The 16642-nt window shown below is 42.9% G+C and overlaps 1 protein-coding gene across 1 annotated transcript in view; it reads right to left on the bottom strand.

Annotated features, from left to right (window-relative positions):
* LOC128685266 (uncharacterized) overlaps positions 1-16642 on the bottom strand; it is a 245819-nt gene that overhangs the window by 142909 nt on the left and 86268 nt on the right. Inside the window, exons 8-10 of the mRNA XM_070083031.1 lie at positions 16318-16533; positions 15144-15243; positions 2563-2661 (exon numbers count right to left, since the gene is read on the bottom strand). Coding sequence (XP_069939132.1) covers positions 2563-2661; positions 15144-15243; positions 16318-16533 — 415 coding nt within the window. The remainder of the gene's footprint in view (positions 1-2562; positions 2662-15143; positions 15244-16317; positions 16534-16642) is intronic.

The following is a 16642-nucleotide window of genomic DNA, read 5'->3' as shown; positions in this document are numbered from 1 at the left end:
ACACTGTGATCCACCACACACTGTGACCCACCATACACTGTGACCCACCACACACTGTTACGGACCACACACTGTAACCGACAACACACTGAAACCCACCACACACACTGTAACCCCACCACACACTGTAACACACCATACACTGTGACCCACCACACATTGTAACCCATCACACACACTCTAACCCACTACACACTGTGACCCCACCACAAATTGTGACCTAACACATACTATGACCTACCACATACTGTAACCCACTACACACTGTGACCCCACCGCACATTGTGACCCACCACACACTATCACCTACCACACACTGTAACCCACCATATACTGTGACTCACCACTCACTGTTAGGCCTCACACACTGTAACCCACCACACACTGACCCACTACACACTGTGTTCTACCACGGATTGTGATCACTACACAATGTGACCCACCATAGACTGTGACCCACAACAGACTGTGAACCATCATAGACTGTGATCACCCTAAAACGTGACCCACCACAGACTGTGATCACCCTAAAACGTGACCCACCACAGACTGTGATCATTACACAATATGGCTCACCACACACACTATCAATACACAATATGACCCACTACACACTGTGTCCTACCACAGGCTGTGATCACTACACCATGTGACCTACCACAGACTATGACCCATCACCAACTGTGATCACTACACAATGAGACCGATCACACCCTACACTATGACCCACCACACACTGTAACCCAACACACACTGTGACCCACCAAAAAGACCCACCACACACTGTAACCCACCAAACTGTAACTCACCACACACTGTGACCCCACCACACATTGTGACCCAGCACACACTGTTGCCCTCCACACACTGTAACCCACCACACACTGTGACCCACCACACGATGTAACCCAGCATTCACTGTGACCCACTACACACTGTGACTCACCACAGACTGTGATCACTATACAACGTGACCCACCAAAGATTGTGATCATTACACAATATGACCCACCACACACTCTGTCCTAAGTCAGCCTGTGATCACTACACAATGTGACCCACCACTGTCTGTGATCACTACATAATGTGACTCACCACAGATTGTGACCCCAGAATAGACTGTGACCCATCACAGACTGTGAACACTATACAACGTGACCCACCACAGACTGTGATCATTAAACAATATGATCCACCACACACACTATCACTACACACTCTAACCCACCACACACTGTGTCCTACCACATACTGTGATCACTACACTATGTGACCCACAGACTGTGATCACTACACTATGTGACCCACAGACTGTGATCACTACACAATGTGACCATCACAAACTGTGACACACCCTACACTGTGACACACCACACACTGCGACCCACCCAACACAGTGACCATCAGAGGCTGTCACTACACAATGTGACCAACCACACACTGTGACCCACCACACACTGTGATCCATCAAATTCTGTAACCTACCACACATTGACCCTCACACTGATACCCACCACAGACTATGACCCATCACAGACACTGATCAGTACACAATGTGTCCCATCACAGACTGTGACCCACAAACTGTGACCCACTACACACACTGTAACCCATCACACACACTGTGACACCACCACACATTGTGACCCACTTCACACTGACCCAACACACACTGTGACCCACCACTCACTATAATCAACCACACTGTGACCCAACACACACTGTGACCCACCTTACACTGATCCACCACACACTGTGACCCACCACACAATGTGATCCATCACAAACTGTGACCCCCCACACTGTGATACACCACACATTCTTTAACTCACCACACACTGTGACCCACCACACACTCCAATTCACCTCACACTGTGACCATCACACACTGTGACCCCACACAAACTGTGACCCACAAGACACTGTGACCCACCACAGACTTTGACCACTACACAATGTGACCCACCACATACTGTGATCATTACACAATATAACACACTACACTGTGATGCACCACACACTGTGTCCTACGCCAGACTGGGATCACTACACTATGTGACCCATCACAGACTGTGACCCACCACACACACTATGATGCGCCAAACTCTGTGACCCACCACACACTAACCAACCCTCTGTTACGCATCACAGAATGTGATCAATCACACACTGACCACTACACAATATGACCTATCAGAGACTGTGACCCACCAAACACTGTCGCCTACCTCCCACTGTGACCACCACGGATTATGATCACTCCAAACTGTGACCCACTGCAGTCTGCCACCAATCACACTGTGACCTACCACAAACTGTTAATTACCGCTGTGACCCACTACACACTATGAAGCACTACAAGCTGTGACTCACCAAGGTCTGATCACTACACATTGTGATTCACTTCACAGTGTGACCCACTATGCACTGTAACCTACACATTGTGACTCACAAACTATGACCCACCACAGACTGTAATCCACTACACACTGTGACCCACTACAAATTATAACCCACTATACTCTGTGACCTACTACAAACTGTGACCCACCAGAAACTTACCTGATGGTGAAGGCTGTCAGGTAATAAATGCTGTTGTTTGCTGTCTGCATGTCTCTTGGGTCAGTGATGAAAGCCAGTGTAGCATTCATCGCAGCGCACCTGATCCACAGAACGTATGACACGTGTTAGAATGTTAGACAGGTGTTTGAATTTGAGAAGAGTGTGAGACAGATGTGATAATGAATGACGAGTATACGACAGGTGTGAGAATGTATGACGAACGTATGACAGGTGAGAGAAAGTATAACATTCATTAACTGAAGAAGCGCAGACAGGATTTCAGTCTAAGGGAAGTGGGGGAAGAGGAAGCTTAAAACAGGATTTCAGTCAGAGGGAAAGCTAAAGTCAGGATTTCAATGACTCAGTTAGCTGAGTCATTGAAGCGATAACAGTGAGTTGCTTAAAAATAGGTTAGGCAAGTACATAAGTGGATTTTGTGGTGGTCTTGCTAGTGGTGAGGAGTTCTAGCTAGTAGTGAGGTGTTCTTTAAGTTCTCAGGTGTTCTTGCTCATGTGAAGACGTACTACGTGAGATCTCTGTAAAACTGAACCAACGATGCCCTTTATTTAGGAGGAAGTAAAAGTGGTCAGGCTATAGAGATACGGCGATTGACTAAGGAAAACAAGAAGATTCATAGTGATCCTCTTATTGTGAATCCTCAGGCCAAGAAAGGATGCTGAACAGTTACCGGGCAGCATGAAACGAAGCTACGGATCAGGAGTCAGGATGGAGAGGAAGAAATGAAGATCCAGGAGACTGCTGTTGAAACTTCCAACCCATTCTCTGTGCTCCCTGACGAATATAAGTCGACTATTGGGAACGACACTACGATCATCATACTTACGATAATGAAAGGTTCTGCGTTTGTGACGTTTTTCTAAATAATGTGCAACATACTCGTATGTATATTCCTCAGATAGAAATTAGGTCAAATAAGAACGATCCTAAATGGACGAATAGGAAACTAAAGCATCTATTAGGAGAATAAAATTAAATTTATAGGCGTATCAAAAGAAGAAACGTTAACCTTATTGACCAATATGTTCATTTTACAAAAACGGGATTAGAAAGGCTAAATGTGACTATGAAATTAATGTAGCTAGAGAATCAAAGACAAATCCATAAGGGTTCTTTTAAGTGTACAGGACAATGATCAGGGAAAAAATATGACCATTAAAAAATAGCTGTGGACAGCTAACTGATAAAGAGCAGGAAATGTGATTTATTTTTAATAGTTATTTCTTGTCGGTTTCTACACAAGAAGACATACATGATGTCTCAGCAAGCAGTAATTATGTAGGCCCTGATGAAAACAAATTTAGTCATATTACAGTCACGAGGGATATGATTATCAAACAATTAAGAGAAAAATAAATAAAAATAAGTCCCCGAGTCCCGATGAATTATATTCAAGGGTACTGTAAGACTGCAAGTAGGAACTTAGTTTCTAAGGAGCCTGTTTATTTCATCAGTTCAACTGGTGTTGTGCTGGAGATGTGAAAGATGGCCAATGTAATTCCTCAATTTAAATCAGAGAACAAGTCAATTCCTTCGAATTACCGTCCAAAAAGCCTGATGTCTGAAGTTGGCAAATTATTGGAATAAGTTATAGCGGTGATTATTAGAATAAGTTATAGCGGTGATTATTAGAATTCACCTAAATGTGCATAATTTAATAACAGAGTTTCAGCACGAAGTCACAAGAGGTCGTTTCTGCTTGACAAATTTACTGACATTCTTAATAAAACATTTGAAGCAGTGGATAACGATAAAGAGTATGTAGTTTGTAAAGTAAAAGGACACAAGTGCAACTAATGTGACATTTTATTGTGGCAACGTTTCGCTCTCCAGGAGCTTTATTAAGCCGTTACAGAATCTCTACATAACGGTGCTGTAAACACCACCTCCAAGGCTTAGGGACTGATTACCTCATCCTTTGTATATAGTTCTTCTGTTTTCTAATTATGTCCAAGAATCTGTATTGATAAAGCCACTGGATGGCGAAACGTCTACAATAAAGTTAACCAGATGTTGCACAAGTGTCCTAAATTTCATCTTGTCGGTATTGTATACCTGTCTTGCACAACTTGTCAGGCACTGCAACATCATGGTATCTTGGTTCAGAGGACATCTACAATACCTTCTTCACGGCTTATACAGCTAACCCATCGATTTGGGTAGGACCTACTTCCACTGGGGAATCCCGCCTACCAGTGACTATGCCCTCGTCTGCTACACGTCCCTCTTCACTGACGCCTATGTAAGCGCCAGTCTCTTTACCTGTGCTTCAGAAGCTCCAACCTCAGAATGCAACTATTCCACATGTCCAAGAGAGACTTCAAAAGACTCAAGAGTGGCTCCATCACCAGCGAAGTGTAGCCAAACACACAACACACTTCCGCAACACATAATGTGAGCCTCTCGATACCTGACGTCCAAACCAGCTTTTCACCTCAGCCTGAAGCATATCAGCCAGCGAGCACTAATGTGACATTTTATTGTGGCAACGTTTCGCTCTCCAGGAGCTTTATTAAGCCGTTACAGAATCTCTACATAACGGTGCTGTAAACACCACCTCCAAGGCTTAGGGACTGATTACCTCATCCTTTGTATATAGTTCTTCTGTTTTCTAATTATGTCCAAGAATCTGTATTGATAAAGCCACTGGATGGCGAAACGTCTACAATAAAGTTAACCAGATGTTGCACAAGTGTCCTAAATTTCATCTTGTCGGTATTGTATACCTGTCTTGCACAACTTGTCAGGCACTGCAACATCATGGTATCTTGGTTCAGAGGACATCTACAATACCTTCTTCACGGCTTATACAGCTAACCCATCGATTTGGGTAGGACCTACTTCCACTGGGGAATCCCGCCTACCAGTGACTATGCCCTCGTCTGCTACACGTCCCTCTTCACTGACGCCTATGTAAGCGCCAGTCTCTTTACCTGTGCTTCAGAAGCTCCAACCTCAGAATGCAACTATTCCACATGTCCAAGAGAGACTTCAAAAGACTCAAGAGTGGCTCCATCACCAGCGAAGTGTAGCCAAACACACAACACACTTCCGCAACACATAATGTGAGCCTCTCGATACCTGACGTCCAAACCAGCTTTTCACCTCAGCCTGAAGCATATCAGCCAGCGAGCACTGTCTGCAGTCTGCTCTCTCCTCTATGTCCTCAACATGCCCTCTCTACACTGCCTCGCAGTGCTACGCAGCTGGGTTTAGCCCTGGCTCTTTCATCTACAACTCAAGACCTTCCTCTCACGACTATTCATCGTGTGTCCACACTTCCCCACTCACCCACCGGAGTCCCAACAGAAGAACCTGCTATGTGTGTTCTCAATGTCTGTCCCACGATCGACTTAGCTGCTGGGTTAAGCCCTGGCTCTATTTCTACAACTAAGAACACTCCTCTCCAGCACTATTCTTCGTTTGTCCCGTCTTCCCCGCTCATCCCATTTGGGATCTTACCTGAACTTTCGTTCGTTCGTTCGTACTGTGCTTCAGAATCTCTACAACCACGGTGCTGTAAACACCACCTCCAAGGCTGAGGGACTGATTACCTCATCTTTTGTATATAGTTCTTCTGTTTTCTAATTATGTCCAAGAATCTGTATTGATAAAGCCACTGGATGGCGAAACGTCTACAATAAAGATAACCAGATGTTGCACAAGTGTCTTAAATTTCATTAATTAAGCCGTTACAAACAATACTTGGACACAGAGGGTATATATAGGCTTAGAGTGAGGTGTAATACTAGTGGTAGTAGTAGTAGTAGCAATATAAGTAGTAGTAGTAGCAATATAAGTAGTAGTAGTAGCAATATAAGTAGTAGTAGTATTAATACAATGTTATAGAACAGTCAACTTGCACATGAGTGAAAGGTTATAAAAGCTATTATCTGGATAACATAAAAATAAATTAGACAAATATTTCTGTCGGTGGTTGGATCTGGGAAGGTCTGATTCAGGGTTCCTCCTCTGTTGTGTTCTTGTGTAGCAGGGACTATGTGATGGCAGGATTTACTGTATTCAAGAGGATTTTTGCTAATACTTCAGAGATGATGATGCTGCCTATATTTTGCTTATATTAGAAACAGCGATTAATGATAATTCAAGGTATTTTCGTCTGCGAAAATTAGGCTCTCTGATTACTGGTCGGATGTCGTTTAATTTCATGAGGTAATTGGCGGAATTTCTGTTTAATACGCAGGCGTTGTTTAAGTTTTCATTCCTGCATGCGTTAAAGTGTTCACCGAGGCGTGTTTCGAGGTTCCTAGCTGTTTCACCTACATATATCTTGTTACAGCCTACACAAAGTATGGTGTAAACTCCTGCATCGACTGGTTCATGGTGGTTCGATTTTGTCCTGTTAGATCCCTTATGGAAGTGCTGGATGCGATGGCGACTCTAGTGTTAGTTTGATTATAACTAGGATTATAACTTTGTTAGGAATGGTATTGGTGCGTGGAGAATTATGATCTGAAGAGCTCTTTCATTGCACTGAACGTTTCCAAGTTACTCGCACAAACTGCCACTAGAGTCGCCATTGCATCCAGCACTTCCATAAGGGATCTAACCAGGACAAAATCGAACCACCATGAACCAGTCAAAGCAGGAGTTTACACCATACTTTGTGGAGGCTGTGACAAGATATTTGTAGGTGAAACAGCTAGGAACAGCTAGGTCAAAGTCGGAAAGAAACGTCCTCGTAAGCTCCTCTCTTCTATGTGCGGGTTATTTGTGTATAATTCCCTTTCCTTTCTACCTTAATATTATGCTAGACACTATTTATTCTGGCGTATTTTTTATGTTTCTATGCTATTAATATCTCGCTTTATGTCATAATAGATCATTTGTGATAGGTCAGTAAGTGTTATTGTTGATATTAGGGTAAGAATAAATCATTTTGTTGGCTGCTTTCTCTTACCCGACACAACGTAATTATTATTGCTCGCGTCAGCACTTCTTCCCAGAAGGTACCTGAAGGGTTCTCCGACTCTATATTATTTCCATCCACTCTACAATGATGTCAAATCGTGAAAAAAATCATGGTATGTCAGCACGCATGCTACGTCAGGCGCCGTCACCATACATTTTATAAATGAATATAATTCCTTGTAAGAACATTATATAACGATGATAATTAGGTGTCCCTTAGCTCAATCACCAGCGTGCTCAGCTTACAAACTGAGGCCCGGAGCCTCCGGTACGGCTGAAAAAAAATTAGGGACGTATTTCTATAAGACACCTGCCCTCCCTGTCCCTGTTCATCCATCAGTTTAAAATGGGTACCTGGATGTTAGTTGAATGGTATGGGTCGCATCCTGAGACAAAAACTCACCTAATTTGCCCGAAATGCTCAGCATAACAAGCGGCTTTCTAGAAGTATGTCATTGATGTAAGCTAGGCCTGTATACCTTGTATTCGTACTTGTAGTAAATAAAGATATTGTCAGTACGTATTATTATTATATTATTATTATTATACCAAGGTGTTGCTAGAAAGCTCAGCTTTTTAGTAAGATTAACTCAGTTTTCTTAGTTTTTCGATTTTTTTTTATTCTGCGTGCTCAACGGTCCAGGGGCTCCTTAATAACTTCGAAATACATAATTCCTCGCGCATAGAGGTTCTCCACAAATAATTTCAGCTATCCCAAATGCTGTGTGAAAAAAAGTCCAATATTTTATTATTGATGCAATGCAAAACCGAGAGGCTGATATATTAGACCCACATGGGGCATATGGTTATCTTTCTTACCAAAATACAAGGAAGAACTTGAAGTAAAAGAATTAATTTTGATGTAATCAGTCCACTACCCTCGGTGGGAGGTGGTCAGGTCCTCTAGCCTATATACAAGACCTTATATACTAGAGAAGAGGTGACATGAAGCAGCTGGAGATGAGGTCACGAGAGGCAGGTCATACTAAGCAGTTGCTTAGCAAAAGAGTTCCTGAAGACTTGCCTATACCCATTTTTTGCATAACTTCCACTCATTGGACACGTTCTCCTGAGACGTCAACTCCAACTGTTTCATCTCATATCTACTCAAATTTATAAGGTCTTGCTGCATGTTTTTTCTTTAGGCTTGAGGAACTGAACATTTCAGAACAGGGGTGACAGACTTAGTATGTAAAAATACTTCTACTGCTTAAAGTTTTCACTTGCATTTAGTCTGAAGAAGCCAGTTGTGCAGGCGAAACGTTTCGGAAATTCAATATTCATGTACTGCAAATGTGTCTTGAAATTAAGACACATGTGCAACATCTGGGTATCTTTATTGAAGACATTTCGCCATCCAGTGGCTTCATCAATACAAATTCCAGGACATAACTTGAAGACAGTAGAACTATGTACAGAAGATGAGGTAATCAGTCCCTCAACCATGGATTAGGTGCGAAGAGCACCGTAGACGTGGAGATTCTGTAGTAGAAGCAAGGAGCCTGACGCTTATATACTAACGTCAGGTGGAAATGGGACGTGCAGCAGACGAGGGCATAGTCACTGGTAGGCGGGATTCCCCAGTGGAAGTAGGTTCTACCCAAAGAGATGGGTTAGTTGTAGTAGTAGTTGACTTATTTTTCACATAGCATTTGGGATAGCTGAAATTATTTGTGGAGAACTTCTATGCGCGAGGAATTATGTATTTCTAAGTTATTAAGGAGCCCCTGGACCGTTGAGCGCGCAGAGTAAAAAAAATCGAAAAACTAAGAGAACTGAGTTAATCTTACTAAAAAATAGCTGAGTTTTCTAGCAACACCCTGGTATAATAATAATAATAATAATAATAATAATAATAATAATAATAATAATAATAATAATACGTACTGACAATATCTTTATTTACTACAAGTACGTGTACAAGGTATACAGGCCTAGCTTACATCAATGACATACTACTATATAGAAAGCCGTTTGTTATGCTGAGCATTTCGGGCAAATTAGGTCAGTTTTTGTCTCAGGATGCGACCCACATCAGTCAACTAGCATCCAGATACCCATTTTAAACTGATTGGTGAACAGGGACATGGATGTCTTATAGGGCAGGTGTCTTATAGAAATACGTCCCTAATTTTTTTCCAGCTGTACCGGAGGCTCCGGACCTCAGTTTGTAAGCTGAGCGCGCTGGTGATTGAGCAAAAAGGACACCTAATTATCATCGTTATATAATGTTCCTAAAAGGAATTATATTCATTTATAAAATGTATGGTGACGGCGCCTGACGTAGCATGCGTGCTGATATGCCATGATTTTTTTCTTTTTTTTTTATTAATTTCTTACATTATTCTTTCTAATATAATAATTCACGATTTGACATCATTGTAGAGTGAATGGAGCTACTACAGAGTCAGATAACCAATCAGGAAAATTCTGGGAAGAAGTGCTGATGCGAGCAATAATTACGTTGTGTCGGGTAAGAGAAAGCAGCCAACAAAATGATTTATTCTTACGCTAATATCAACAATAACACTTATTGACCTATCACAAATAATCTATTATGACAAAGCGAAATATTAATAGCATAGAAACAAAAAATACGCCAGAATAAATAGTGTCTAGCATAATATTAAGGCAGAGAGGAAAGGGAATTAAATAACCCGCACATAGAAGAGAGGAGCTTACGACGACTTTTCTGTCCAACTTTGACCATTTCACCTACATATATCTTGTCACAGCCTCCACAAAGTATGTTGTAAACTCCTGCTTTGACTGGTTCATGGTGGTTTGATTTTGTCCTGGTTAGATCCCTTATGGCAGTGCTGGATGTGATGGCGACTCTATTGTTAGTTTGTGCGAGTAACTTGGAAACGTTCAATGCAATGAAAGAGCTCTTCAGATCATAAATTCTCCACACACCAACACCATTCCTAACAAAGTTATAATCCTTCCTAAATACTCGCACAAACTAACACTAGAGTCTGATTGCCTCATCTTCTGTACATAGTTCTACTGTTTTCAAGTTATGTCCTGGAATTTGTATTGATAAAGTCACTGGAAGGCGAAACGTCTACAATAAAGATACCCAGATGTTGCACGTGTTTTAATTTCATCTTGTCGGTATTGTATACCATTCTTGTACAAATGTGTCTTATTTATCAATTGCAAGTTCAGTTTTGCTTTTTCTTCACCGTCTTGAATATGTGTATCATTGTCTTATTATTCTGATTATAATTACTCTCCTTCCTCGGCCTTCTGTTGTTTGGTCGTGAATTAGAGATTACTGCTACTATTTTGTCTCTCGGGTCTTCGCAGTGTGTGTATTTGTGAGCGTGTGTGTGTGTGTGTATGTGTGCTCACCTATTTGTGGTTGCAGGGGTGGATTCACAGCTCCTGGCCCCGCCTCTTCACTGATTGCTACTAGGTCCACTCTCTCTCCCTGCTCAAAGAGCTTTATCACACCTCTTCTTAAAGCTATGCACGGATCCTGCCTCCACTACTTCAGTCTCCAGATCTCTCCACTTTCTGACAACTCTAAGGCTGACAAAATATTTCCTAACATCCTTATGACTCATCCGGGACTAATCTTGTTGTAAACTTTTTCATTTTCTCCAGTTTCTTGAAGTGTTTGAACAGGAGTGGGATCCATATTGGTGCTGCATAATCCAATATAAGTCTGACGTACACAGAGTACAATGTAGTGAACGACTCCTTACTTAGATGTCAAAACGCTTTTCATAGGCACTCATAGGCTGCAATGGTTATTAGGTTGATGTGCACCACAGGATATTTGCTCGTTATGAGGCTCACCCCAAGATCCTTATCACTGAGTGACTTTTGCAGCCTTTGGTCCCCTGGACTGTACTCCGTCTGCGGTCTTCTTTGTTCTTTCCCTAAAATTCATGACTTTACAATTTGTGGGCCATTTGTGGGACTAGGCTTGCAGACTGTCCAGATCCCCCTGTAGTCTTACCTGATCCTCGTTCACTTGTATTCTCATCATTAGTTTCGTATCGTCTGTGAACAGGGACATCTCACATATACAAGTCGCAGCATGGAACTTAGGACTGACCCTTGTGGAACCTCACTCGCCACATGCGTCCACTCCTCGTCACGTACGTGTGTGATGCACTCTCCGAATTGTACTCGCCTAATTGTGGTTGCAAGGGTTGATTCACAGCTCCTGGCCCCGCCTCTTCACTGGTCGCTACTAGGTCACTCTTCCTGCCCCATGAGCTTTATCATACCTCTTCTTAAATCTATGTATGCATACTGCCTCCACTAGAATCCATTCCCAGACTATTCCACTTCCTGACAACTCTGTGACAAAAGGACTACTTCCTAATATTCCTGTGATTCATTTGAGTCTTCAGTTCCCATCTGTGACCCCTTGTTGCTCTGTCCCATCTCTGGAACAACCTGTCTCTGTCCACCTTGTCGAATCCTCGTAGTATTTTATATGTCGTTATCATATCTCCCCTATCTCTCCTGTCTTCCAGCATCGTCAGATCAGTTTCCCTTAACCTTTCCTCGTAGGACATACCCCTTAGCTCCGGGACTAATCATGTTGCAAACATCTGCACTTTCTCTAGTTTAAGTGTGGATTCCAGACTGGTGCTGCGTACTCCAACATGGGCCTAACGTACACATTGTATAGGGTTGTGTGTGTGTGTGTACTCCCTCAATTGTACTCACCTAATTGTGGTTGCAGGGGTCGAGACTCAGCTCCTGGCCCTCCTCTTCACTGATTGCTACTAGGTCCTCTCTCCCTTTGCTCCCTGAGCTTTGTCATACCTCGTCTTAAAGCTATGTATGGTTCCTGCCTCCACTACATTACTTGCTAGGCTATTCCACTTCCTGACAACTCTATGACTGAAGAAATACTTCCTAACATCCCTGTGACTCGTCTGAATCTTCAGCTTCCAATTGTGACCCCTTGTTTCTGTGCCTCTTCTCTGGAACATCCTGTCTCTGTCCACCTTATCTATTCCACGCAGTATTTTGTATGTCGTTATCATGTCTTCCCTGACCCTCATATCTCTTAATCTTTCTTCGTAGGACATTCCCCTGAGCTCCGGAACTAGCCTTGTTGCAAACCTTTGTACTTTCTTTAATTTCTTGACGTGCTTGACCAGGTGTGGGTTCCAAACTGGTGTTGCATACTCCAGTATGGGCCTGACGTACACAGTGTATAGTGTCTTGAACGATTCCTTACTAAGGTATCGGAATGCTGTTCTCAGGTTTGCCAGGCGCCCATATGCTGCATGTGTGTGTGTGTACTCACCTAATTGCACTCACCTAATTGTGGTTGCAGGGGTCGAGACTCAGCTCCTGGCCTCGCCTCTTCACCGACCGCTACTAGGTCCTCCCTCTCCCTGCTCCATGAACTTTATCATACCTCGTCTTAAAACTATGTATAGTTCCTGCCTCCACTACATCGCTTGCCAGACTATTCCACTTCCTAACTACTCTATGACTGAAGAAATACTTCCTAGCATCCCTTTGACTCATCTGAGTCTTCATCTTCCAATTGTGACCCCTTGTTCCTGTGTCCCACTTCTGGAACATCCTGTCTCTGTCCCCCTTGTCTATTCTACGCAGTATTTTGTATGTCGCTACCATGTCTCCCCTGACATTCCTGTCCTCCAGTGTCTGACGACACTGGAGGACATTCCCCTTAGCTCTGGAACATAGGACATTCCCCTAAGCTCTGGAACTAGCCTTGTTGCAAACCTTTTCACTTTCTTTAATTTCTTGACGTGTTTGACCAGGTGTGGGTTCCAAACTGGTGCTGCGTACTCCAGTATAGGCCTGACGTACACAGTGTATAAAGTCTTGAACGATTCCTTACAGACGTACCGGAACGCTATTCTCAGGTTTGCCAAGCGCCCATATGTCACAGCAGTTATTTGGTTAATGTGTGCTTCTGGCGATGTACTCGGTATTATACTCACTCCTAGGTCTCTCTACTTGAGCGAGGTTTGCAGCTTTTGGCTTCCTAGCCTATACTCTGTCTGCGGTCTTCTTTGCCCTCCTCCGATCTTCATGACTTTGCATTTGGCATGGTTAAATTCTAGAAGCCAGTTTCTGGACCATGCACCCAGCCTGTCCAGGTCTCTTTGTAGACCTGTCTGGTCCGCGTCTGATTTAATTCTCCTTATTAACTTCACATCATCTGCAAACAGGGACACTTCTGAGTATATCCCTTCCGTCATGTCGTTCACATATACCAAGAATAGCACTGTTCCCAGGACTGACCCCTGTGGGACCCCGCTCGTCACAGGCGCCCACTGTAATGCCTCCCTGTTAGGTATTCTCTGATCCATTGCAGTGCCCTTCCTGTTATACGTGCCTGTTCCTCTAGCTTCTGTACTAATCTCTTGTAAGGAACTGCGTCGAAGGCTTTCTTGCAGTCCAAGAAAATGCAATCAAGCCACCCCTCCCTCTCATTTCTTACTTCAGTTACCTTGTCAAAAAAACTCTAGTAGGTTTGTGACACAGAATTTGCCTTTCATGAATCTGTGCTGGCTGTCGTTTATAATCTTGTTCTGCTCCAGGTGCTCCACCATCCTCGTGATAATCTTTTCCAAGACTTTGCGTACTATACACGTCAGTGACATTGGTCTATAATTTAGTGCTTTATTTCTGTCTCCTTTCTTAAAGATGGGGACTACATTTGCTTTCTTCTATACTTCAGGTAGTTGCCCAGTTTCAAGGGAAGTGTTGAAGATTTTGGTTAGTGGCACATGTAGTGTCCCTGCTCCCTCTCTAAGGACCCGCGGATAGATGTCCATTCTCACCGCCTTTGAGGTATCAAGGTTACTTAGGAGCTTCTCCACCTCCTCCTCAGTTGTGTGTAATTCATCCAACACTTGTTGGTATATCCCTTGTTGATGTACCCCACTGTTTTGTCTTCCCAGTGTCCCTTCAGCCTCCACTGTAAATACTTCCTGAAATCTCATGTTGAGGTCCTCACATATTTCCTGGTCATTTCTTATGAGCTCCCCACCTACTTTCCTCAGCCTGATTACCTGGTCCTTGACTGTTGTCTTCCTCCTGATGTGGCTGTTGAGTAGTTTCGGGTCAGACTTGACTTTGAATGCTATGTCATTTTCATACTGCCGCTGCGCCTCCTTCCTTATCTGTGCATACTCGTTTCTGGCTCGTCGACTTATCTCTTTATTTTCCTGAGTTCTTTGCCTATTGTACTTTTTCCATTCTCTAGAGCACTTAGTTTTTGCCTCCCTGCACGTTCGGGTAAACCAAGGGCTCGTTCTGTCCTTTCCATTATTTCTGTTACCCTTGGGAACAAACCTTTCCTCTGCCTCCTTGCATTTTGTTGTTACAAAGTCCATCATTTCGGTTACTGATTTTCCTACCAACTCCTGTTCCCACTGAACCTCCTACAGGAAGGTCCTCATTCCTGTGTAGTCCCCCCTTTTATAGTTTAGCTTTTCCCTTTCTACTCCTGTTACCCTCTCCACTTGTGTGTGTGTATGTGTGTGTGTGTATGTGTGTGTGTGTATGTGTGTGTGTGTGTGTGTGTGTGTGTGTGTGTGTGTGTGTGTATGTGTGTGTGTGTGTGTGTAGGTGTGTGTATGTACGTAGGTGTGTATGTGTTTGTCAATACTCACCTTGTTAAAGCATCGGTGTGGCCCATACTTGCCCTGGTTGTAGAGAAGTAGTAGCAGCTGGTGCCGTTATAGGACAAGACGAAGTTACTCGGACACACCACTGTCAGGTCACATCAATTAAAATTAATTAATTATAGTACATCTGAATAGCAACATCCCCATATCTTTCAAGGTCAAGTTACTGTCCATCTTATATTTATACTTACATCAACCTGGTTAATATCTTCTGCTGCATTCTCTGTATACGATAACATAATCTCAATAAACCCTCCTCTATCTTCTAAATTATACTTTTGTTAATCATACACCGTTTTGTAATTCTTATGGTCCTTATTCTTTCCATGACCCTCACAACAAGCGTATCAAGGAGTTTGATATGGTGGAGTGTTTATCGGTGCCCCATGGCCTGGTGGCTATAGCTCTCACTTCACAAAGCGAGGGTCTGGGTTTGATTCCCAGCGATGGTAAAAACACTGGGCATGTTTCTTTACGCCAATTGCCTATGTTCCCAGTCAGTAAAATGGGTACCTGGGAGTTAGTGGACTGGTGTGGGTTGCATCCTGGGACAAAACTAACCAAATTTGTCCAAAATATAGAAGTCATTGATATCAGCTAGTCTTGTTTACCTTGATCATGTACTTGTAGAAATAAAGACATCTTTGTTATTATTAAAATTTTTATTGTTATATAATAATAATAATAATAATAATAATAATAATAATAATAATAATAATAATAATAAACCAAATAATGTAACCATAGCAGCAACGGGGAAACGCCTAATTCCTAGGAAAAATATGCAGATCACATTAGCGAAGCGAAAGGATTATTTAGGTACTTCCAAGCATTATGGTGGAAGGAAAGTTTGCCTTTTGAAGAGAACGCATGGAAAGTTGCCTCGAACGGAGGAGGGACGAGAAGAGGAACAGTAGGAATGATGTACAAAGGACTCGAAGTGCTCCTCGACCCCAGATATTATATGCTTCGAATCTGTACATTCAACTAACAAAGCATTTTTTTAGATTTAATGTTTCGGCTCTACAAATCTCTTTGAGCTGGATTAATTTCCCCTATACTGGAAATTCTCCTGGATCATAGCAACTTCTCTTAAGCAAATGAAAATAAAACTTTCGTGAACAAAAATAATTTATGAGTGGAACAAGAAATAACTTACGGACACATGGGAAGACTGTGTCCCATTTCAGTGGACTCCCGTTGCTGGCTGGTACACAGGTGACCTGTCCTGCGGGAGACTTGGTACCGTCCACCTTCCTCGCCATCATGAGGTCTCCGACACAGTTGTAGGGGAAGGTGGTGTTCGGTGCTCGACTCAGGGGCACCACAGACTCATCCGGCAGATTGAAAGTGTTCATCGGGGGGCAGGCCAAAGCTGTTTAACCAAACAGATGATATACCAAATTATAATTACTACTTGTGCTGAAAATTACATACACACACACACACACACACACACACACACACACACACACACACACACA

Source organism: Cherax quadricarinatus, chromosome 8 (assembly GCF_038502225.1).
Source record: "Cherax quadricarinatus isolate ZL_2023a chromosome 8, ASM3850222v1, whole genome shotgun sequence".
In the NCBI taxonomy this organism is placed as follows: domain Eukaryota; kingdom Metazoa; phylum Arthropoda; class Malacostraca; order Decapoda; family Parastacidae; genus Cherax; species Cherax quadricarinatus.
This window is presented reverse-complemented; position numbering and strand designations above follow the sequence as displayed.